Genomic DNA, 25,267 nt, shown 5'->3' with positions numbered 1-25,267 from the left:
GGCGGATCCTTCGTTGCGACAGCTGTTACAGAACTAGCAGAATACAAAAAAAAAAGAAGAAGAGAAAACAGACGAAATAAAAGCGAAGTGATCCGCTAAAAGGTGAAACACGATCACTATGTCCAAATGCATTCGCTCGTGCTTCTTCAAGTCTTTCTGCGAGTGCTTTTTAAACAGCGCAACTTTTTTATAAAGAAGTTGTAACCATCACAAAGGGATAAGAAAACAGAGAATGAATGAGAAGGAAGTTAGTCGCTACCTCGGAAGTTTCGTGGAAGGTAGTTAGTCGCTACCGAAGATTAACTGCCTACTTCGCGATCGTTAATTACCGCTAAGTCTCCAATGGATTGGCTATTGTGCCATGGGATATTGTGCGATAGTTTATAATGTAATATATAATACGGTCAACGTATGATAAATGCTCGATACATTCATGCTCGACGAATTAGACGATCGAGATGGCCGATACTACGGCTGGTCGATTTGCAAACTTTATTTTACGCACTGCTGCCTCTCAGATTCTTTCGATCGATAGTGAATCGACAGGACTGCAGTCCACATTCGTTCAATAGCAAACGACGATACATTTATTCGTTAAGAATTTACAATAGACGAAATGTTACGTAAACTTTAAGGAAAAATCTTTTTCTAACCAAGAAATTAGGCGGAAGAAATATAAGACACTGTTCTCAAAACAAAACATCGTATTTTTTCGTATTCGTCATCGTTGCGGTATGCTATTCAGCGAAGTCATAATGACCAGCGTAAAGAAATATTTGCGTGTCAGTTTTCTGCAATGCCGGGGAAAAAAGAACGAGTGACTCGCGTCATTGTTGAAAGACACAACGTCAACAATTTCAGTGAACGAAACGCGCTCTGTGTTTTTTAATTTTCCAAACTGTAGGGTACGTTTAAAACGAAAGACGGGGGGGGGTATTTCGAAAAACTATTCGAGTCCTTGCAGCAACGACCATGGCCGCGCACGTACACGAGCGCACGTTTTCACGCAGCTGCATTCGGCGAAATTGCACTTGGCAGAGAGGCTCGCGCAGAATGCCAAGGCGTAAACCCAAGGCGTGAGTTTCGTCCGCAGTGCGGACACTGATTTTAAAGTCCACGGATAGCGAGGAGGTGCCTCCCGGTGACTGAATTACCGGCCCGTAGTAAATGGAGTAATGGCGCATAGTGAGGGACAGCACGGAAAGGGATGTCACACACACACACACACACACACACACACACACACACACACACACACACACACACACACACACACACACACACACACACACACACACACACACACACACACACACACACACACACACACACACACACACACACACACACACACACACACACACACACACACACACACACACACACACACACACACACACACACACACACACACACACACACACACACACACACACACACACACACCCTTCTTCCTTGTACTCCGCGAAGAATGCACGCGGTGTACTATGACATAATCGATAACAGTTCTGACCGAATACGCGCTATGTGGAGAGAAAGCCGACGCGAGATGAATAAGAAACTCCGGGAACCCTAAGAAATACATCGAAAAATAATGAAATGTCAACGCGGATAAACGAATTCGTTCACGCATTAAAAAATGTATTATTCAAGTATTAAAGTAACTCTCTCGTTGTGCGAATAATACTGGAAAGCTGAAATGGACAGAATAACTTTGAAAAGATATATTTATATAAAATATAAATTATATTTATATACATATACATAAAGCACTGTATAAAACTATATATATGAATATGTTTCATGATTAACAGTAAATATAATTTTTTAATGTTCTGTAAACTGTTTAATAACGCGTTCTAGGATACTAATTGATATCAATTTATTTTTATAAAGCCTTTGAAAAATATATAAGAAAGATGTACGAAACATTTTTCTCCGTAATACTGAATTAAGCATGCCAAAATGGTATTTGTTCTGGAAAGAACTTCCCAAAGGAAAAGAGGAGAAATAACATTAGTGTGCGTGCATGTTTCATGGGAACGTCCGATGTGGGAATAAGCTGTCAGGTCTCTTATCAAGAGAGCTACACTGACCTGGGGGCCCGTTAATGAAGTTACGTTCCCCTCCGGGTGTCGAGGGACTCATCGTAAGACGGGTGGGCAAATGACAGCTCGATAATAATTGGGAAAGTAGTAAAAACGGAGGATGGATCGATGATAGGGGATCCATCCTCCGGGGATGGCGCGATTCTGTTTCCAGCTTTCAACGTACGTCATCGAAATTCGATAAGTTTGCTATTCGGCTCGGCTAAAGAATCCAACAAGAGGATATATGCATGACGCACGTCGTGTTATTTCTAGTAGCAGGAAACTGTGACGTCCAATTTTGAACCAAGACATAATTTCGATAAAGGATAATCGTATTATCGCCTCGAAAGCGCTTTTTAAAGAAAGCGGTGGATAAGAAATCAGTAAGAAAGTGTCTTCACTTTCTCTTGGTGTCAGTGCGCTAAATAATGCGAGCTCTTGCCGTTGATTATCACTCGTCTAGTCACGTTTAGTATTAATTACAACAACTACGCGATGAAAATATGGGGCATTGTGTTTGCGGGCTTGCTGTAGCGGGAAAAACTCTGGGTTCGAACACGAAAGTAAGATCATCATTATCGCCGGCATATAGTCCACTATATGCTGCCATAATTGAGACTTGCAGATAAGCGACTGAAAAAAATCTCACGCATAATGTTATCTCGCATTCTCCGACGTTAAGCGCTATGTCGGATGAGGAGGTACCGTGTAAGTGTAACATGCAAGAAAAAGAAGTGTGAGTGCATAAAGCCGGCACCGCGTCGGCGAAACCAGACCGCGAATATCCTGCGTTCTGCTTAAGAATTATGAATCATCAATGTAAAATCTCTAACAGACGTATAATCACATGAATTCCACATGTGGAATTACCGATCGCGAATTAAAACCGGCTAGTTTCTTTCCCGGCGCCGGAAAGTAACCTGCAATTTATTACCTTCAATATTGCAACGTGTCGATTCAGATCACCGTCCGATACACCCATTAATCTTGCAAAATCCTGTACACACGTGAATTACGGCCTATTAAGACGTGTACACGAGTCTCAATGAAATTGCTATCTCGACAAAATTTTCTTATTCTCCATCGTTTGGATCATTCATCATGTTTCGTACCTCCAAAGAGTTGCAGACGCGACGAAATAACGTCTGAAATAACATCGCGGATAATAATTTCATTTCATGGAAAAGTTGAGCGCGATAATAAGACGCAGCGAAACATCGATACTTGGCAAGTTTCAACGCTCCTGTCAAAGTGACAGCGACGCACCGATAAGTCGACGCGAGCTCTTAATGTAACGCGCAGACGTAATTCGCGTTAACTCGTGGAACTATCGGCTGTCAGACGTATATTTATTGCGGCAACAGGAAATGCTGGGCGCGCCGTCGATATAGAGTTAGTCCTGCGGTCGACTCGGCACGCCGCGTTTTACATTCAGGCCGAACCCCCGGGTGATAAAAGGAGAAGCAGGACGTCGATCTATCGGGCGCGAAAATTATAACGCGGAAAGTCTTTTGTGCGCGACGCGAAAGAGTTACGAACACGGATTGCACGGTCGTGCAACGGTGGCGTTTATGCGGCGCGACAGAAATAAGCCCCCCCACGGATGCATAACTTTGGCGCTTGATTTTTTTTTTTTCCTCATTTCTCATCGTTTTGTCCATCTCGAAAATTTCGCGTTTTTACGATTGGAGAAAGTGACACGAGATGGGAGAAAAGAATTACGAAGGCTGAAAATGTTAAAATCGCAGGTATCAAATGTCTAATATTTTTGTTACGTTAAATTAAGTTTAAACATCAAAATTAATAAATAAATTCGAGCGAACGAAACATTATAGTATTATGTTATTTAAAATCAGTGAAAGTGATAATTGTATCTTGTTACTATGAGGCGTGTGTAATATTATTTGTTATCTCGTCTCAATGGAGGAAAAGAACATGTTATGTGCGTTATCTATGTATAACTTTCCTGTATGAACTTTCCACGAATTTACATTTCTGGTTTGTTTTGTTACGCTCATTTGACATGTTCGTTCTATAGAAGGTATTGTATGTATGATAATGATATGTTAGGGTCCAGTGGATTCTATGTAAAGTTGGGCTACAGGTTTGTAATTTCTAATATTCTCTTTGGCTGCTATTCAGTATACAAAGAATTAATAATAACTTTACAGCAAGTACTGTCTTCAGTTTGAATTGTATGGATGTTTTTGATATTTGAAGTCAAGAAGGAGGAAATACGCAAGAGAATAAATAGCACAGTCAAAAAAAGAATTTTAAAGCTTGTAACGTGATTATTCCGAGTGAGATAAACTGAGCTACGGGATTTATTTCTTCTAACATATTTTAACTCTCGGCTATTATGATACTATATATCTATATACTTACATTATATTTACCGTTTTATCACGTATACATATTATAATAATAATAATGGCAAGTTGATTTTATAAATTGTTATATTATTATATGTTATCGATATGTTATTAATAATATTATACAGCTATAATTAAAATATTAATTAATAATATATATCATATATTAATTTTATTAATTGTTATATAATCATAATGTTTATTTATTTGTTGACTTAAAATGTTTACTAACAATTGGCTAACAGTTCAGATTTAATTCCATTTGCGGAACAAAAATTAAAATACAACGGACATCTGATATTTCAAGTTATATTTCGCGTTGATGTAAAAAACGAAATAGAGAATCGGAGAATCGATATCGAGAGCGTCGTAAGTACCACGCGATGAAAATGCAAATCTAATTCGTTAATGTGTTTTCAAACTGCCGTCCGAACGCGCTTAGCGGAATGTTTAATAAATCTGCCAGTCTTATGTTTGCTGCGAAGTCCTGCAATCGGTTGCAATTACCGGTGAGTAATGCACGCCAGATGTCGAACTTAGCAGGTGCACGTGCGTTAGGTAATGCTTAAAGGTTTCTTTGGTCATTGCACTTGGCACAAACGGTACTATGTATCCGCTCATTGAATGATACAAAGGAGTTTAATAGCGTTCCGATGCAACGTGTATTCGCTAATAACAAGAAATAACTTCCCTTTATTCATCTAATTATAATTATATTTTCTGTTGCAACAAATGCCTGTGAATTTAAAAAATATTTCTATCGGGACTCTGATAAAGGTATATTAGTTAATGTCAAGTGAATTGCATAAAAGTTTTTAACGTGCGAATTAATTATAAGAAACTTTCTAAAACAATTTTTGAACATTTGGGCATTGCTTGAAATAGAAATTTTTCTACAATATTCCTTGGACTTTAATGTCCAATCTTTAAATTTTGTTTGTTTATGATAAGATGATAATTAACTAATTTGTGTACGTCATTAATCATATGTAAACTTAAAAGCTCAATATTTGGGAATTCCTCTGTTAAAAAGCGTAATTATGAATAAGAATTCGAGATAGAGAAATATTTATTCAATATTTCTCAGACCTTAATGTTCAATCTTTAAATTTTATTTATTTACGATAAGATAATAATTGACTAACTTAATGTATATCTTATTACTAATCATATGTAAACTTAAAAACTTGATATTTGGAAATTCCCCCGTCAGAGAATATGATTATAAATAAGATGATAATTTGCAAATCACAAAAAAATTATTCACGAAGCCGATTTTCATTTGCAAATAACACTGCTCCAAATTCATCGAGTTAAACAGCCTTGAGGTTGTGTACATGTATAAATATTGTATTATCGTAAATAATAAAAATGTGTATCAGTATTTTTCTAAAATATTTATACTGTTATTGCGCATAGATTTGCATTTTTAAAAATAGCAAGAACGCAGAATTTGGAAGGTCCGTCTCTGCTTTCAGTATGACACGCCAAGGAGCGTTCATGCGCCCGTAGAGAATATCGGAGCTACGATGCGCGTGCATCAACACGGAAGAGGTACGAACGCGTCAGTTCGTCGCGCGCTGCCACACGCGTGTTTCTTGTGACATAAGGCAAACAAACGCGACAAACAAAATTCCATGAGAAATAACGAATAGAGTTCGTTGAATGACTCCAACCTCTCGTATTTCGAGCGGCCGCTTTAAATTCGAAAAGAAAAATAAATAAGAGAAGGGGGGAAAAAAAGGACTCCGGAAATATGGGGTAGGTCTTACAGGAGGACTCACCGGCGATCACCGTGTCCTGCAGATTGTACTTGGCCGCGCCGACCTTTCCGACTTTCGGGAAGTCCTTGAGCTTGCGGCCGCTCAGCTTGAGCTCGCCGCTCAGGTGCGCCTCCTCCAGGATCCGCTCGAGGCTCCTGGTGAGCTGCTTCTGTATGTGGCCGCTCATGTTCGACGCAACCATCGCCATATTACATTTTTCGGGCACGGAGCACACGCGGCGCGACCGCACGCAACAGCCCCGGCGATGCGCGGCGACCGCGATCGCCGTCCGCGACCGGTGGAGCAGGAGGAAGCGGCGCGCTGGCCACCCTTGGCTTTAGCACCCGCGCGAGCGACGTGCGCTCCGATCCGCTCGTGCTACGGAAACGCGACAGTGGATACAACACGGATACGACGCGCGTAAACCACTCCCCCGAACGTCAGTACCGCTACTGATCGCGCCGATTCGACACCACTCGAACGCTCGGCGTCGCGTTCTGCGCGCGATCGCCGCGACATCTGAACGGGCGAGGCGCCGTCGCCATGACGACCAAGGTGGCACTCGGCCATTCTTAGACCCTTGCGCACAATGGAGCAACGGGAAGAGAAATTAGGAACACGATTAAATATTAAATTTGGATATAAAAATTAAGAATAGAAATTAAACGTGACGCAAAATGGATATAAATAAGTGTAAGATATAGCTATGTCTTATGCTTACTTGTGTCTATTTTACCTTACATTTAATCTTTATTCCTAATTTTTATTTCCAAAATTTAGTATTTATTCTGTCTCCAATTCCTATTCCTGTTTTTTCATTATGCGCAAGACCTGAAGCCTGTATCAGTCTTCTTCCGAAAATTGAAAATCCTTTAAACTTTCATCAATTAAATAACGTCGGTCTTAGTTCAATTTGTCTCTATTGGTCTCTATTGATCGTATTTTAATTTCTTATCTTCTGCATCGCGTAATTCGATATTAGTTTTAATAAATTTGTAATCTTTCGCTATCTATTGCATTAGCAAAATAAACGAAATATTGTAAAAAAAATAAAATAATTATATAAAATGTAGCTAAATAAATTTAAAATTTGTTTCATTATGTAATTAAGTAGGAAAATTTTACGATATATGTGTGATATTAAAGAAATAAATATTACTTGAGGGTATATAATAAAAAATAAAATGTATTTTAATCATATGTCTGTAAGTAGAAATAACTTTCTACATGTTTATTTTATATCACATATTTTCGAGGACTAATATTTACAACACGTTCGATACATTTGTACATGTTTGTTAAACATACGAATTTTGGGCAATCATTAATTTAATATTAATATTAATTACTATTATCAATCAGTTTATATCAGGAATATCAAGTACGTCAAGAGTGTCAAGTATAAATAAAGCGTATATTATTATGATACTTTAGCGTTAATAATAATATTACGCAATTTCACTAAAAAGCAAGAAATATTTATCTTCCTATATAATCCTGTACAAGTTAATTCTTAGATTTTTGAGATTTCTCGACTATTATGCCTTCTGATTCTTGATACTGTCTAATAAGTTGTTCTTGTATTTCCGGTAAGCAAGGACTGTATCTTGCATATTCCATGGTAAATTCTCCTTTACCTTGTGTGCTGGATCTCAATTCGCTAGCGTAACCAAACATATCATTAAGTGGCACTTCTGCAACGACTGTAAACCAATCATCTATCACTTCCGTTGAATTTATGATTCCTTTTCTCTTGGTGAGTTGTCCTAATATCGTACCCTATACAAAATAGCAGACATATGGAAAAATTGTCGAATAGAAAGAGACAGATTATATAAATGTGAAATGAACTATATAAGCAATGTTATTGTACCTGAAATTCTTGCGGACCTACTACTTCAACCAACATAATCGGCTCTAAAATTCGCCAATTACCCATTTCAAACACGTCTCTAACAGCACCTTGCGCGGCTTGGAAGAAAGCAAATTCCGAAGAATCGACGCAATGATGCATACCATCGATTAACCTAAACTTAACACCAGCGATTTTGTGACCGCTGAGCAAACCTTTTTCACACATTGTTCTGAAACCTTTCTCTACACCCGGAATGTATTGTTTCGGGACATTGGTTCCTACAGTTTCATCCGAAAATTCGATATTTGTATTTTTATGAGGTGGCAGAGGCTAAAAAGAGATTCTTTTTAGAGAAAATATTAAGAAATAACAGATATCAAAATGGGATATATAATGTTGTCAAATATAATTAAAAATGCTTATATTATACCTCCATAATTCCAATCACGCGAGCAAATTGACCAGCACCACCAGATTGCTTTTTATGAAGATAATCAAATTCGCAAGGCTGACATAAAGTCTCGCGAAAAGAAACTTTCGGCTTTCCGAGAATGATCGGACAATTATATTCGCGTTCTAATCTTTGTGCATAAATTTCCAAATGTAATTCACCCATACCAGAAACTATGCTTTCCTGAAAAAAGAAAATTAAGAAACATAAATCTCAAAAATATTTGCTAAAAATGATAGAAAATATTACCTTGTTATCTGAATCATAATAAAAACGCAAAGTTGGGTCTTCCTTAGTAAATCGGCCGATACCCTTTGCAAAATTATCTCGATCTTTCGAGTGCTTTGGTTGTACGGACATAGACACCACAGGATCGGGAACGTAAATTGACTCCATTGACAATTCCAATTTAGGATCTCTAACAAAAGTATCACCGGACGCACAGTCGATACCAAATAGAGCAAAAATATCTCCCGCATAAACTTCTGTTACATCTTCCATTTGATTTGCATGAAGTCGTACTAATCTTTGAATTCGTACCTGAAGTTTAATTATATATCTTTAAAAATTGTTTTAATGACAAGTTGTAAAAAGAAAATAGATATTATATGTATATATGTACAAACAATTACCTTTTTCCGCGTTCTTGTGTTATATACATAGTCTGATTTTCTTAACATTCCTTGATATGAACGGAAATATGTTAATTGACCAAATCTACCAGCTTCTAACTTGAATGCCAATCCAACGAAAGGTTTCTTATCATCACGATTAGAATCTAATAAAATCTTAATATGTTCGCCGCTAAAATAAAATAAAATTTGTTTTTAAGTCATCAGGTAATATCAGGTATATATGAAATCAAATAAATCATCATATTAATATAAAAAGCTTTACTCAGATTTTTCTTGAAGAGCATAATTCTTTACTTCTCCTGGATTTGGTAAGTAGTTTATCACTGCATCCAATAATGGCTGAACGCCTTTATTCTTTAATGCAGTACCAACTAGCACAGGTGTAAACTTTCTTTGTAAGCAACTCCGGCGTATAGCATCCATAATATTTTTTTCGGTTATTTTTGAATCATTCAAATATAGTTCGCCAAATGTGTCATCCACATTACTTAAGTGCTCGATTAACTCTTGCCTTCTTTCATTTACCTCTAATCAATGTAAGGTAAATTCAATAATTTTATAAATTAAAAATTTAAGAATGCAAATGTGTCAATATGATATTAGAACTTATTTTCTGTAAATACCTGTATTCATGTCTTTTGGGATTTCATCTTCCCTAACAATTTCTCCAAAATTTCCTTCAAAGTAAATTGCTTTTTGCATAACTAGATCGACTATACCCTTTGTATTGCTTTCCAGGCCAATTGGTAGCTGTATGAATGCAGCATTATGATGCAATTTGCTCCTCATTTGTTGCAATACTCTATATGGTTTTGCACCCATTCTATCTAGCTTATTGATAAATGCTAAACAAGGTACATCATATCTCTTCATCTGCCGATTCACAGTCAAAGTCTGTGACTGGACGCCACCCACGGCGCAGAGAACAAGAATAGCACCATCTAAGACACGTAGAGCTCTTTCAACTTCTACTGTAAAGTCTACATGTCCTGGTGTATCAATGATATTGATATTATGATCTTTCCATAATGTATATGTGGCAGCAGACTGGATAGTGATCCCTCTTTGCCTTTCCAATTCCATACTATCCATAGTAGCACCTACGTTATCTTTTCCTCTTACCTGACAACAAGAAAGAAATATACATACATATATGAATATTACCTGGTTTAAAGAAATATTAGAGAATTCTATCCATTATAATTTATCTACATACGCGATTAAATTTTAAACTTACCTCATGCATCTCGGATATTCTGCCGGTGTAATACAGAATACGTTCGGTCAAAGTAGTTTTCCCGGAGTCGATGTGAGCCGATATACCAATGTTCCTAACCTTCTCCAACGGTTTGTGCTCAGCGAATTTCAAGTGTGACGCAAAAAATCGCACATTTTGCTAAAAAAATTACGCGATATAGTAAATCATACTGACATTTTTGCGTTAATACATTATGCAAAAGCAATCGAAACTTATAACCTAAAAACTTGATAAAGGTTAGGAATCTTACTCCGTAAATACACGGCCACATTTTCGATAGCTGATTCAAAGTGACATTGCGACTTAGAATGGTTGTGATAGTCATGATTATTAATTTGTTTTAATATCAAGTACTTCTTTAACAAATAACTTTTTTATATAAAATTTTACAATCCTACGCGAAGAACTCACGGCGTCCTCCGTACTAACCACGTTACGTTATTCGAAGCGTGAAGTTTCAATGACGTAATACGCCAAAATGTATATTTGATTTAATTAAATGTATATTTAATTAAATAAAAAGTATTTATTATATAAATTATTAATAATCTAATATATGTGATTTAAGATTATATTAGAGACGAATTATATCATTAATAACATTAATTGAAAATTGCAGAAATTATAATTTATAATTTTATATGTATAACATTATTTTCAAATATAACTAAATGTTAAGAAATACATAGATTTAATAAAAAATAAAATTGATTCAAAATGTTTATAAAAAACTAGGGATATAATAAATTTATCGATATTTAATATATATACATTAATAATCAAAAATATTTATAACAGAATTATTGAATATAGAAAGTTTATAATTTTATAAATATGAAGAGAATATTTTATTTCTAAGGCTAAAATATCTACGCAAAAATATGTTCTAATCTATCTTATTAAACATTTCCTTTATAGATGTTCAGTTACAATCATAAACAAAAGAATAAAAATTGTTGACAGAAGATATATTTTATTACGGATTTGCATAATCATATTTATCTTAATTTTGTCAATAATAACATGTCGTACAATAAAGTATCGCAAAATATATAACATAAGACTTTACGATATCTTCAACATAACATAACGTAACAAGTACATTTAACGCATCTGAATAATCCTTTTTTTATACTACAAATATTTACAATGAGCGTCACAGGATCAGAGGAAAAATAATTTTCATATAATCCGATACAATATACTTTGTGCTCAAATATATCTTTTTACTATTTCTACTTTATAATTACAATCACCTATATTAATATTCATGGCTTTGCATTAATTATAGATTCATATATCTGATAAATATCGTTGCATATTAATGAACAAACTTGTTGCACATTTCAGAACTTAAATTATACTTTATATAGAAGTAAAATACAGGCTTTTTTCATGAAGCATGCAAAATCAGAATATAAATGAATTATCTTTACATTACTTTCGTTCATAATTTCATAAGTCTTTGAATTACTAATACCAAATGGAGAATATTTTATAAATATTGACATTAAGAGATGTTTTACATTACACAGAGATTATGTCTTTTAAATGCTGTGAAAAAAGTAAAAGACAATTACACATCGAGATATTAACAATATCTTATAATGTGATGTAAACGTTAACATTGATTGTCCATGTTTACCGATTACACTGAATTCGTTAATTCTAGATTAAAATCGATTAAAAAGAACATTTATACTATAAAGAAGATAATGCACAAATATCATACATATGAAAGCAATTTTGGTAAATAAAATGATAAATAAAATCCTTTTTTTATCATTCTCAACGCATAGATTATATCAATTTGATTTTTTATTTTCTATCTATAATTGTTATGTGCACTTGTCATACTCAATCATCTACATCAAAAGCATTCATTACGCGCAAAGTATGTTATCAATATAACATGACAAATCAATTGAGTAGTACGAGTTTCTGTGTGAATATATTCTTAAGTTTTCTTTTTAATTTCATTGTTTAATGTGTCTATATATAATTAATGTATTTTGCATCGAGTATAAAATCTTACTTAATTCTTATACACAAATTCTGTACACAAATCGAAGCTGAAGGTACTTTGCAGCATTCTTCTTTTCTGACTATATTATAGACAAAAAGACTTTACAAATACATTAATATTATCTGATTAAAAGCACGTAACATTTTTGGTACCAAGTTTCGTTGGTGAGTGTTTTCCATCACTATCACTGAGATCCATACCAAATGGCACAGAATTCCAAATGGCTTTGTCACTTTGATCATCCTCTTCATTCAGGATATTGCACATCATACGATCATCATAAAGCGAAAATCGTGCCGTTGATTGCGCACGACCGCGAATTTTCCTAACAGACGGTGGTAAATCACCAGGTGTTTTTATTCTCATATGTGGATCCTTCAGTACATTGTTTACATTCGAACCCACATTAAAAACTTCATTAAACTTATCTATGCTTTCCTGTCGACTTAAATTATTTTCTCGCTTCTTGTTTCTTAAATTTACAAGCGGTAAAGTGGAAGGACGCGCATTGGATGGCGTGTTATCACTGTCATACTGTTTTTGCTTCCCCGTTTGTGCGGTATTTTTGTCATTCTTCTCTACTGGCATACTTGCCGAAGTAGAAGTTTTACCAATGATACCATTTACATATTTTCCTCCAGGCGAGATTGTTACGTTTGTTTCAACAGTTTTAATCTGAACATTTTGTTTTGATAATAAATTTGACTTAGAATCTTCTCTATCTATTTGGTATCTGCTATACGGATACATTTTCTTGTTAATGAGCAATTTTTTTAAATTGGGCCAGGCAAATAATTTTTTCCGCGGACTTTCTTGAAGAGATGTGTCCTGTATATTGGTCTGTTTTCTCCTATTGTAGGAAGATGATCCTTCATCAGAAATGACATTTTGAACATATGGTATCGGCGTTGCCGGCCTAAGTTGCGTTAATTGAGTAGTGTGTTGACTTAAGTAATCGTGCGAAACCAAACCTTGTGCTTCTGTACCAGTTTTATATTGTTCATTACACGCATGTTTTAGTGATTTGTCAACGAGAACGTTACCGTTACAACCCAAGTCTTCCAACGAATCCGATTGTAACATTAAATTTCTTTCCATACATGGATTTCTGCCTTGATATGGCTGAAGCGTTTGAGTATGATTATATGTCGCTACTTCGTTTGAATTTTTGACTGAAACACAAGCTGATTGTTAAAAATGATTGAAAAATGAAATTATAGAAATATTGTAAAATATATAACATATATTTATATATGAATTACATACAATAACATATATTTATATATTCATATGTGAATCACTTACAACTGTGTTCGTGAGCAATGCTGTCAGATGGTGATAATGTAACTAAATTTTCAGCTATTGCACTGTCATTAGTATTATTATCTTGCACCAAATTCAACGCAAGTTGAACAACATGTACATTATCATGATGTGAGGATTCACTATAAAGACTGTTTGTCGTTGAAGGCACTAAGGTGCAATGAGAATTCACCATTGGACTTCCATCGGTAAAATGCATTGTTACTACAATGTTCTTTCATTAAAAAAATTGTAATAATCATACAGATTGTTAAATATTGATAAATGCATTACCACGATGAGACTGCAGTTCTGAAAGTCGTTCTTCTGTACACAAAGCAGTTAAACGAGCTTCAGCATCAGCGTCCCAGCAATCTTCTATAGTTTCCTTAATCAAACGCACTCCTGGTCTATCTACTAAGTTACCTTCTAAAAGTGGTCTGGCTTTATTACGTGATACTAAAACTTGCATCTGTTCAAACGTTGGATGAAGACCTAAAAGAATAGAAAAATATTTATATAAATTTTATAAAAATATAATATTTAACAGAATAGCATAGGGATATTGCGATTTTAAAAAATATGTTTATGTACAAACCTATTTCACTTTCATATGGCTGTTTATATGGCGGCACATCCGATCCAGGAATATAAATGTCAGAACATCTTGTAACCAATTCCCAAAGAACCAAACCCATCGCATAAACATCTATCTGCTTTAAAGAACTTTCACAATCTCGTAAATTAACAGCACCATCCAATACCTCTGGTGCCATGTATCTCAGAGTACCAACCTAATGCAATAGATTTTGATTTATTTTTTTTTAATGTCAGGAGATACAATTTTTTTTTTTAGATTTTTTCTTAGATTTTTTAGATACTCACATCATTAATTGATTTTAATTCAGCATGTTGCTCTTCTCCATTAGAGTAATACTTAGATCCAGATATTTGAACTGCTAATCCCATGTCACAAATACAACAAGTACCATCAGCTTTAATTAATATATTCCTCGAATTTATATCCCTATGTGCAATGCAGGGTTTAAACTTGTCTAAAAATAAATATTAATATAAATATTAATACTAGAATGTGTTATTAGATATAAAATTTAATAATAATAATTTAATAATAATTTTAGATAATAACAATTAATAAATAATTAAAGATGTTTTAAATATTTTTATATTTTCCAAGTAAATATAATGCAATACTTACCACCTTTGCGTATATCCGTATGCAAATAAGCAAGTCCCTTAACTATAGAAAGACTCATTTTGCAAAAAGTAGTCCAATCAATAGTATGCGTTCGTAAGAATTCTATTAAACTACCACCGGGAGCAAAACTGAGTACTAAAAGATATTCAACACTACCTTCCATGCTTATTCTTTCATCTACACCTAAAACAAGATATAAATTTTAAATAATCTGGTGTTTAAGTATCCAGATATTAAAAAAGAAAATGTTTTTATTATCATTGCTTTCATTACTTATAATTTGATAAAAATCAATGCTAACCATAGTAGCTTAATAATGATGGATGCTCCATAAAAGGTAAACAGTAAGTATCTCTTTCATTCTGAAAATAATTGCGATAGTGTGATGGATATATTTTAACTGCAACATCTTGATCTCCCATACTGCCCTGCCAAACTGATCCATATCGACCTTGACCTGCAGTGTGCAATATGATTATAATAAAAACTAAATTGAGAAATTGCAATATTAAATGAATAAGATCCTAATTAATTTTGAAGAATACAATTAATAAGAACACACCTACAATATTGGCGAGTTTCAAATGATCGACTGTGTAAGTACCAGTTCTTAATGCTGTGCTATCCATAAATTGGTCATTATAAGATAATGGCTTTCCTAATCTTATTAAAATATTATTATGATACGTTCTGTATATAATCATCGCTATGGTACATATTACTAGCAATGTACATGCTATGATAATTACTATAATAAGCATCCATCGTTCAGAGTTTGACTGTTCAAGATATTCTGTAGCTGGAAAATATTATAAATATATAAAAAATGGTTTTTCATTATTTCTTGCTATAAAATATTTAATTAAAATATGATTGAACAATTATTTTTTTCAAAATAATCCATTATTATTACTCATTACCACAAAAGTAAAAAAAATAATTAGTTACTGATTCTAAAAAATAACTCATTATCATTATTTAAAAAGGAATAATTCATTACTTTTTCCATTATTTTTTTTTTAATAATAAAAACGAGATCGGATCAAATGAAAAATTTTCTTTTCTAATTGTTCATTTTTTGTTAAATTATCAATAAAAATAATAAAATCTTTTATTTTAAAAAAACAAGACAACAAAAAAATTTAAGATCTTAAAATATTCAAAATACAAATTAAAAGGTTTTGCATTCATTGTGATTTAAATTTATAAATATAGTCAAATTTCCTCTTCTTTTCTATTCTCAATTTTATATTTAGAAATTTTTAAAAGCTGATATTATAAAGTCTGTTTTTATGCTAATACAGCTCTGTAGTTGATTTATGATAAACTATTTTTAAAACGGTCTTAAATATAACAACGGACTATGACCAGTATTCATAGTCAATTCTCATATTTAAGACTATCTTAAGTCAATCTTAAGAGTCATAAACCAATCGTAGAGCTATATTAACATCTTAAAACATTAAGATCTTGTAATAAAAACTCACTAAACTCACTAAATATCATTTTATGACTCGGTTAGACTGACCATTGCATATATGAAAATTATATCATAAATATGTTCAAAATATAAAAAGTTATTGTCAAATTCATTACTATACTGAAGAAATATAATTATGTTACTGTTACAATTATTACAAAAAAACACCATTATCAATTTGTTATCAAAAAGAAAATTGTAACAGTAATAGTGTTATAATGTATTATTTTTCAACTTTAATTAGAAACATAATTTATTTTGATATATACTAATTAATTGTAACTGTTATTAATGCTGCTATTAATCTTACTTGGCTGACTTTTTTGTGGAGAAAGAGAATTTGATATTTTATCCAAATCAGCAAGATTGGAACTTGTAATATTGAGATTACAAAAATCACCATGACAGCAACAAAATTTTGTATTGTTCAAAGCTTTTGTAGATCTCTGGAGTGCAACACATTCTGTATTTTCACATTTTTGTTCACCAGATTGTTTCCAACAACCTAATCCATCAAAGAATAATTTAATTGTACGGCACTTATGAATAAATATCTGTATATAATAAATTAATCTTATATAATACCTTGAGACAAAATAATGATTTCAGTACCATTTGCAGTTTTATCTTCTTTCCATAAGGCATGACAAAAATTATTACATATCTCAAATTTGACATCTTCATTTATCTGTAAGATACATTTTCAAATATATATTTTGTTTTAAATATTTTTTTTCTAATGAATGTATAATATTATATTATTTATAATTAAAATAAGAGCTCTTTTATCTGTTAAATAATCTTTAGCTATATACTTTAGAATAATTGTAATTTTGCTAAAAAAATAGGCTAACTCATAATAATTAACTCTTAAATGACTTACATTATGATCATCGGATGTATCTTCAGGTACATCTGCTAAATTCTTCAAAGAAAGATTTTCAACATTTTTCTTTCTACTGGCACATTTCCTAATGGCATTAATGGGGGCTAAACTTATGCCACACAGCAGTGTGATCAGCGCGATTGATACAATGGCTCTCATTGTGCTTTAGCAGACCTCTTGAACCAGAACTACTTCAACAGAAGCAGAGCTCCTTAAGAATTGGCATCTTTCATCACAGTAATATACAACACTGCCATTGAGATTCTGAGTTCAGCTTCTGAGTTCTGCTTGTCATATATAAAAAAAATGCAAGAAAAAAAATGAATGAATTGAAAAAATTAAATTAAAAAAATTATACTTTATAATGTTTCCTTGCATTTGTTTTTGCTCTTTTATATAACATAGGAGAATTACATAAGAAATTTTATATCTTTATGATCTCTAAAGACAATGAAAATGTACAACTCTGATCTGACGAAGCCTGAATATGACTTAAAACATATTTTCTCTATATTTCGAATATTGATCCATTTGTAAAGTACTTTATAATTTACATTAAATATATTACGCAAAACTAATTTATTTTTTCAATGAGTACAATACAAATATCTAATAAACAATATCTTTTTTGCGATACACTATCATTTTTGCAAATTTAATTTCCGTAATTACACGCGACGATTCTCGCGGATGTTCGAGCTACGTCGTGGCATCTGATGCAAATCTGAGGACCGGACAATAATGCGAGATCTCGTCTGAGACATAACTGATTAATCAGAGTTCCTTAGGCGACCAAGCGGATGCGATATCGAACGGCCGGGAGATGATCGCGGGGTACCGACAATGGCACGGCGCTTTTAACGAGAAGCTTAAAGCATGTCAGATGTTGTGCAACATAACAGATCGAGACATTCCACGCAAATTCCGCGGAAAATCAGTGAAAATCGGGGAAAAAGGGAAAGAAGCACGTACGAGCGCGCGATGTACATCACGTTAACAGAGTCTGCATGCACTTACGTTCTGCTCGGCGATCCTCGTAGAAGTTCAATATTGTCCGCGCGCGTTATCGTGGTTTGATACGACATCGCACCATCTCTTTAAAACACCGTCGAGCACATTCGGAGTAAGCGTCGCGCGAATAGTCGTATATTTGACAGAAGGCCCGTGTCCATTGAGTCGCGTCCTGATCGCGCGTTCGCAAACGCATCGGCGACGGCGCAACTTCTTTTATCGGCAGCTTTCCGGCAAGAATCACACACACACCACACACACTCACGTCCCACCTATCACACACATCATGTTCCACACAGACGAACGTCACGATTAGCTATCCAATCGTGTGCATTTTTCGTTTAATGTTTTTTGTGATAACCCATTCTGATGTTTGATTTCTAATGATATAGATTAATCTTGTTCTATTCTTCAATTTACTCTTTACTTTTTTCTAATCTTGGAATTAAAAAAAAAAGATAAAAATGAGGAAACCTAGATTAAATCTATAAATATTAAATAAAGACATTATTTTTTATCTATTTCTAATTATTAGAACTGAAGGAAGATAGAAAATAAGTTAAGATTAAATTTAATATTGATCTAATCTATATTGATAGAAATAAAAAAGAATATAACATTTTATTTTAATATTATTATTTACTATTGATATCATTTACTTATTAATATCATTACTAAAAATTTCGAAAATCTCTTTCTGCAAACACGTCACATGTATGTATACATATAAATATATTGATTAATGTATTATTAAAGTTCATATTTTAATCTACAAAAGAAAATTATGCGTAGGTATACAATTATATAAATATATTCTTGATATCGTCCATGAATTATGGATGCAACACAGACACATATCAAAATGCAATTTTATCGGTGTTAGAAAATGGCTGTTATATAGATAAGCAGTTTCCAAATTCAAAAGTGGATTTATCGGCGGTAGTGTGCAGGAGGCTTTGTCAGTCTGACGAAAAAGATAGTTGCTTTCAGGTTTGTCTCTGGTTGCTTGTCGCAGTAAGCTCCGATAAAGAATGCATTTGATTGGCCAATCGACGACGCGTGTCCGGCCGTCCGATCAATTAACTCGCTCGACTTTGCGCGGGTAGACATGCCACTCGTTGGGACCGCGACCAATCGGAGCTGAGCGTCGCGTCGTGTTGCGTGTTTTCGGTATTTGTCGTGCAAATGGCGGTGGTCGCGGTGTTTTGTGCGATGTGTCTTCGAGATTAATTACGCCACACCGTTAGCGCAGCGTTTGACGATAGAGCGTACGACAGAGTGAGACTGTGACACGATAGCGGTTCTTGATGATCATGGTGAAGCTGTTGAAAAGATTCTTCGCCGGTGACAAGGTGTTCGCAAAAGTTCGAGGTTACCCGCCATGGCCAGCCAAGGTAAGTTCGTGTCTCGGGACGCGATGCTTCCTCGCCGAAACAAGCGGCCCAGCGGCCGACATGTCGCATGCGGGCTCACTGCGTCGTTCCCCGCGAACGACCGATTAGGACGTCACGAAGTGAAACGACGTAAATTATGCAAAGATTGCGGCCCTCGTTTATGTTTAGTTGCGCGTAGCTGCCTTTCCGAGACCGCGTTTCTCGTGTAGCAGCGAGAAAAGCGCGGGATCCACGCAGAACACGCATAATTGATAATCCATTAGGCGATACATCGCCCACCTGTGCTAATTAATTCACGTTGCTAGTCACATTTTTCATTCGAATATTGTGTAATTTTTTCACATAATTATGTATATATAATCTTTGAGATTGTATATGTGTAATAATATGGATCATTAATGCATTCGTAATTGAATATAAACATCTCACATCCCGACTTTGTTAGTCATGCAAAAACTTCTCGTGTGTTGCTTCATTTGTTTGCATGTTTCTTCATTTGTTTGCAGATTGAAAAAGTTAACGATCCAAATTCTAAGAATGCTAAATACAGCGTCTACTTCTATGGTACAGGTGAAACGTGAGTAATTCTTTCTTTTTTAAAGAAATTTCGTTAAAGAATTTATATATTGAATATTATTGTGATATTGAATTTTGCAGAGCTGTCTGCAAAGTTGACGAGTTATATACCTATAATGAAAATAAAGAAAAATATGGTAAACCTAATCGACGAAAGTTCTTCCATGAAGGCATACAGCAACTTGAACAAGAACTTAAAAATGACAGAAATAAGCCTTTAGCAGATATTGCCGCTATTAAAGGTAATTATTAATGTTGTTTTGATAATAATATTTTGTAATAAGTAATTTTTTTATTGGATAAATTAAATCTGAGTAAATTAAATAAAATCATTTTGATCAAAAGTGATATATATTTGTCACATATAATACTTTGTCTAAAGCTGCTGATACAACAGAATTACCAACTGCAAGTGCTACAGATAGTGATATAGAAACTGGTTCCTTAGTAATAGATGAAGGAGAAAAAAAGAAACCGATAAAGAGGAAAACTCTCCCATCTACTCCCAATACTCCTGTAAGCGATATTCATTTTTTCTATTTGTACAAAAACAACTGTTTTGGAGTATTTAATGTACTTTACTGTACAAGAAAACTACAGTCATAGTATTAATATACTCCAAGAGAAACTTAGGAACTGCCGACAAACATTTTTAAAGCTTAAATAGTTTGTGCGATTGTTCCTTACACTTTTATAAGTATATGAGTACAATTACATATAATGAATACGTATAACAATGTAGCAAGATGCTCCGGAAGTGAAGAAAAAACGTGGTAGAGGGAAAGCCTCGAATGATACATCAAAACAGGAAGCTCTAGATTCACAAGGCGAAGAGTCACCTAAAGAGTTGGTTAGTCGTAGTGGACGTAAGATTAAACCAAAACGCTATGTAGATTCAGATGAAACTGAAATTAGTACAGGTAAGATCAACACAGGTAGTATAATCAATTGGTTTTGTTGCATATATTTCTTAGAGAAATTATTATTCTGGGACTTCCTAAAAATTCAACACAAATAAATTAGTCTCATTAAATAATCGACTTTTTTATTACTTTTACTTTCAATACATATGTTTTTAACAATCAATGCATTTAGTTAAAATATTAATCCTATTACAATTATGAAATATAATTATTATCAATGTCACAATTTATTGCAAAAATTTAAAATTGATGACTCTGATAATGACTAATATTTAAAGGAAGGAGCACAGTAAAGAGACTTACATCAATACCACATTTAATGGTGGATGAAGAAACGCAGACTTCTCCATCAGAAATATGTGAAAAATATTCAAGACTTAAGGAACCCAATGAAACTCGGAATTTATCAACAAAAGAATTGAAAAGATTAGTTCTTTTGGAACAATTATCGTTAATTCGCATACAAAAATCTAAATTTTTATCTGTAAATGTATCTTCTAATAATTTTTAATTAATAAAACTTTTCACATGTTTGCACTTTTGACAATATTGTTTTTGTTTGTCCCTACTTTTTCGTAAATCTATTAAACTTTTTTTAATTGTTATTTAATTTATTTCAGATAATATAATTCATTTTATCAAAACTTATTTGTAAAAAAGTCGATTATTTCTCTTACAAATTTAATATAAGGTTTAATATAATACGATTGATAAAAATATTTCTGTTTAGAACATCGAGGTCGTAAAGCGAAAAACGAAGATTTTAACGAGCATCAGATAACACCAGTGACGCATAAAAAGAGAGCTGCTATTGAAAGTACATATTTGTTTGGATAGTTCTTTATTTTTTCTACTTTTTCTATCTTTTAAATTAAATAATTACAACTTCCGTTTATCTATTTATAGAAAGGAATAATGAAGGATCAATTATTGATGGAACTGTAGTATCAAGTGGTACATCTTCTGATACACCAAGTCGAGTCCTCTTAGCTCGTACATTTGCTGGAGAACATGTAGGCATTAAACTGGACATCGATAGGCCAAAATCTTTTGAAAGTGAGAAGGCTCGATCACAGTGGGATTGGTCAACTGCTAGAAATGCTATGAAACTTAAAGCACAATTAGAAAGCGGTGAAATTTTACCAGAACAAGTAAAAGATTCTCTAGATTTTAATGTACCCGTGCCAGAAGATGAAAAACGTCTTTTAACAAAAGATGGAGCTGTTCATCGCAAAACATATAAATTGAGGTATGTAGAAACTTTATTAGGGCCATGGTATATAAAAAAAAACTGAAGTAAGACAGGAAAATTAATTAAGCAGGAAAATTAACACATGGTCTACAATGAACAGTAGTAGTAATGGATGAATCGTAAGCCGTAAGAAATTGATCAATCGCAGTCGAGTGTGAGGCGAATTATCAACTGTGATTGATCAATTTCTATGACTTATGACTCATTGCTACTGCTATTGTAGATGGTATATATATATATATATATATATATATATATATATATATATATACCATATATATATATATATATATATAAAGTTGTGGATTTGCTACTGTTTATGTTACGTTCTCAACTGTGATTGGCTGATTCATTTACTGCTTATATTTTTTTTGTGTGCTATGATCTTTATTTTGATGTTTTCATTTTACCAAATTAACCAAATATATATATATATATATATATAAAATGTGTGTGTATGTGTGTGTGTGTGTGTGTGTGTGTGTGTGTGTGTGTGTGTGTGTGTGTGTGTGTGTGTGTGTGTGTGTATGTATGTATGTATGTATATATATGGTACTGACCATATACAATGATACTTGTTAGATGGCTTCGTATAGAAGCTCAACTCTTGCAATTAGATGCTCAAATAAAATCTAATCTTGGACTGGATCGAGCTAATACTGATAAATGCTTACAAGCGATGGATGAAATTTTGGCTCTTTCAATTGATCCTTTAATGTTGAAAAAACATCCCCATATTGTTGAAACAGTAAAAAGGGTAAGTGATCTTAAATTCTTAATGATTTATAATATTATAATAATTTTATTTTCCTAATTGTTTTTTATTTAAGCTGCGACGATACATTGGAAATTTAGGGGAATGGAAATTAAGCGAAGAAGAAGGAGTATGTATAAAAACATATGCATGCGTGTCTTTATAATACATTTTTTAGTACATAATGCTGTTATTTTTGTCCTGCTAATATATAATATTCTTTATAGGCTATTTTTAAACAAAAAGCAGAACAGATTAGACAAAAAGCTGAGCATATATATAACAAATACAAGGTAAAGTGTCATACATAAAAAAATATCGTTATTTACATTTATTTCTTTTATTGTATATTTATTAAATCAATATATAGGTTATGTTTACTATACCTGAGGGTCAATCGTTTTGGCAATCATTCTCGGATCAAGTAGTCCATTTTAAAAAATTAACGAAAGATATGCCGGAAGAAAAAGTATTTTCATTAATGTCCGATCCTGCTTGTTCAGGTAATTTTGTTAGGTTCAACGAATATTGACAATATATTAAACTTAGAAATCTTTTTAAAATATCAAATCCTTTTAAAATTAAAAATTATATTTTGTGATATATATTTATTATGAATATCAATACATAGATACAAATATATCAGAGGATTTACCAGCAGATGATAGTATACTGGATGTGACTGAAACAGGACCGATAACAGAACCAGAACAAGAAGCGGAATGTGAACGAGAACCAGAAGTGGAATCTGAGCCAAAACCAAAATCAAATACAGAAATTGAGCAGATAGCACAAACAGAGACACAAGCAGAATCAGCATCAATTACTGAAAAAGAAATAGAAGCAGAAGTGCCTACTAGAAATGAGAGTCCTAAACATGAAACAGCCAAGTAACATATGTAAACTTTTTTTATCTGATAATGTAAACTTTTGCTTATTTGCTTGTATATCATTATAGTACTAAAAAAGAGTATATTATAGTTGAAGTACATCGGGCACATTCATACAAGAATATTTGGCCAATATGACTTTTTTATGATCCTTTTTCTATATTTCATATGTGGCAACCTTTAAATTATTATTTAATGGCACATTCACTCTCTTTCTTACGGATATAGCTTTTATATTTAAAATTCGATAAAGTTTAACTCCTTTGATAAAATGCAATTAATATATTATTCCTTATTACATCCTTTACTATTCATTACAATGGAATATATCGCAGTGCTCATATAATCAAATGATAAGCATACATATTACTAAAATTTAACAAAACAGTAAACTGTTGATGTATATTTTATATAAGTAACTATGAGTTTATTAATGAGTTTATTAATTTCCATTTTTTAAGATTTATAAAATACTTATAAAATATTTTTTACTTAAAGAAAATATAAAACAAGAATTAGAAATTACTCTTATACATATGAATCTTGCAAATAGCTATTACAATAACACTGGTGATAATATTACCGAATGGAAAAATGAAGTTCTGTAAAAACAACGTAAAATGATTCTGTGAATGCGATCATTATTTTTGCGCATGCGGAAAATAATTTTTTTGAATAAGTTGTGTTATATTTTATTTTATAAATTTGGAAGTAAATATTTGCATTATATGGTCGCAATGCACTCACATTATTACTTGAGGCAGTATTTACAATCACTGGACAATATCAGGCAAACATTCACTGTCAGATATTATAATAAAAATGGCTGATGTAGTGAATAAAATTTAGTTGAGACATGTATTTGTACTTGATGGTATATTATGCTGTCATGTATTGAAATACTAGTCCCTGTATATTCAGCCGGTGCCATGAAAAAAATTTATGAAGAGCACATAAATACTGTTATTATCACATAAAACTTATTTAGTTATTACAATTGATGTTAGCAAAATAAACACTATATTGATATAAGAATTATATTAGCGCAGAAAGATATAGATGTAATTCTTGGTATTTCAGTTTTGTTTCTATTGAAAGTTTCTTTCACATTTTAATTTTCTTGATTATGT

At 33.0% G+C, this 25,267-nt stretch overlaps 4 protein-coding genes across 8 annotated transcripts in view; 1 reads left to right on the top strand and 3 right to left on the bottom strand.

Moving 5' to 3' along the window:
- Positions 1–6,692, bottom strand: part of Lrch (Leucine-rich-repeats and calponin homology domain protein) — a 44,138-nt gene extending 37,446 nt beyond the window's left edge. Inside the window, exon 1 of one of the 3 annotated variants that reach the window (XM_089080385.1) lies at positions 6,247–6,692. In XM_089080385.1, the coding sequence (XP_088936511.1) occupies positions 6,247–6,433 (187 nt within the window). In that variant the 5' untranslated portion in view covers positions 6,434–6,692. The remainder of the gene's footprint in view (positions 1–6,246) is intronic. The other 2 variants (XM_089080382.1, XM_089080384.1) reach the window with 2 other exon arrangements.
- Positions 6,693–7,425: 733 nt separating this feature from the next.
- mEFG1 (mitochondrial translation elongation factor G 1) lies at positions 7,426–10,890 on the bottom strand. Its single transcript, XM_011642526.2, has 9 exons — positions 10,675–10,890; positions 10,404–10,562; positions 9,790–10,288; positions 9,429–9,693; positions 9,164–9,335; positions 8,781–9,071; positions 8,511–8,714; positions 8,099–8,410; positions 7,426–8,004 (listed from the first exon to the last, which is right to left on the bottom strand). The coding sequence occupies exons 1-9, from the start codon at positions 10,747–10,749 to the stop codon at positions 7,732–7,734; spliced, it is 2,250 nt and encodes a 749-aa protein (XP_011640828.1). The 5' UTR covers positions 10,750–10,890; the 3' UTR covers positions 7,426–7,731.
- Positions 10,891–11,377: 487 nt separating this feature from the next.
- On the bottom strand, positions 11,378–18,554 carry wit (kinase protein wishful thinking). 2 transcript variants are annotated; one of them, XM_011642527.3, is made up of 12 exons: positions 18,355–18,554; positions 17,335–17,621; positions 17,037–17,139; positions 16,762–16,956; positions 15,534–15,770; positions 15,273–15,428; positions 14,972–15,154; positions 14,638–14,807; positions 14,351–14,546; positions 14,047–14,247; positions 13,756–13,977; positions 11,378–13,622 (listed from the first exon to the last, which is right to left on the bottom strand). In XM_011642527.3, exons 2-12 carry the CDS (start codon positions 17,494–17,496, stop codon positions 12,577–12,579), a joined length of 2,871 nt encoding a protein of 956 aa, XP_011640829.2. In that variant the 5' UTR covers positions 17,497–17,621; positions 18,355–18,554; the 3' UTR covers positions 11,378–12,576. The 2 variants fall into 2 exon arrangements, with proteins under 2 accessions (XP_011640829.2, XP_088935315.1); XM_089079189.1 differs by having other exon boundaries at positions 17,335–17,611.
- A 933-nt stretch (positions 18,555–19,487) lies between these two features.
- Positions 19,488–24,414, top strand: Jasper (JIL-1 anchoring and stabilizing protein). Of its 2 annotated transcripts, none has more exons than XM_011642551.3 (12): positions 19,488–19,742; positions 20,249–20,319; positions 20,400–20,560; positions 20,701–20,834; positions 21,061–21,238; positions 21,972–22,058; positions 22,148–22,490; positions 23,076–23,250; positions 23,324–23,377; positions 23,475–23,540; positions 23,618–23,750; positions 23,909–24,414. In XM_011642551.3, the coding sequence occupies exons 1-12, from the start codon at positions 19,656–19,658 to the stop codon at positions 24,139–24,141; spliced, it is 1,722 nt and encodes a 573-aa protein (XP_011640853.1). In that variant the 5' UTR covers positions 19,488–19,655; the 3' UTR covers positions 24,142–24,414. The 2 variants fall into 2 exon arrangements, with proteins under 2 accessions (XP_011640853.1, XP_011640852.1); XM_011642550.3 differs by having other exon boundaries at positions 19,490–19,742; positions 23,879–24,414.
- Positions 24,415–25,267: the final 853 nt, after the last annotated feature.

Source organism: Pogonomyrmex barbatus, unplaced genomic scaffold, assembly GCF_055798465.1.
Source record: "Pogonomyrmex barbatus isolate J1 unplaced genomic scaffold, ASM5579846v1 scaffold3, whole genome shotgun sequence".
NCBI lineage: Eukaryota > Metazoa > Arthropoda > Insecta > Hymenoptera > Formicidae > Pogonomyrmex > Pogonomyrmex barbatus.
This window is presented reverse-complemented; position numbering and strand designations above follow the sequence as displayed.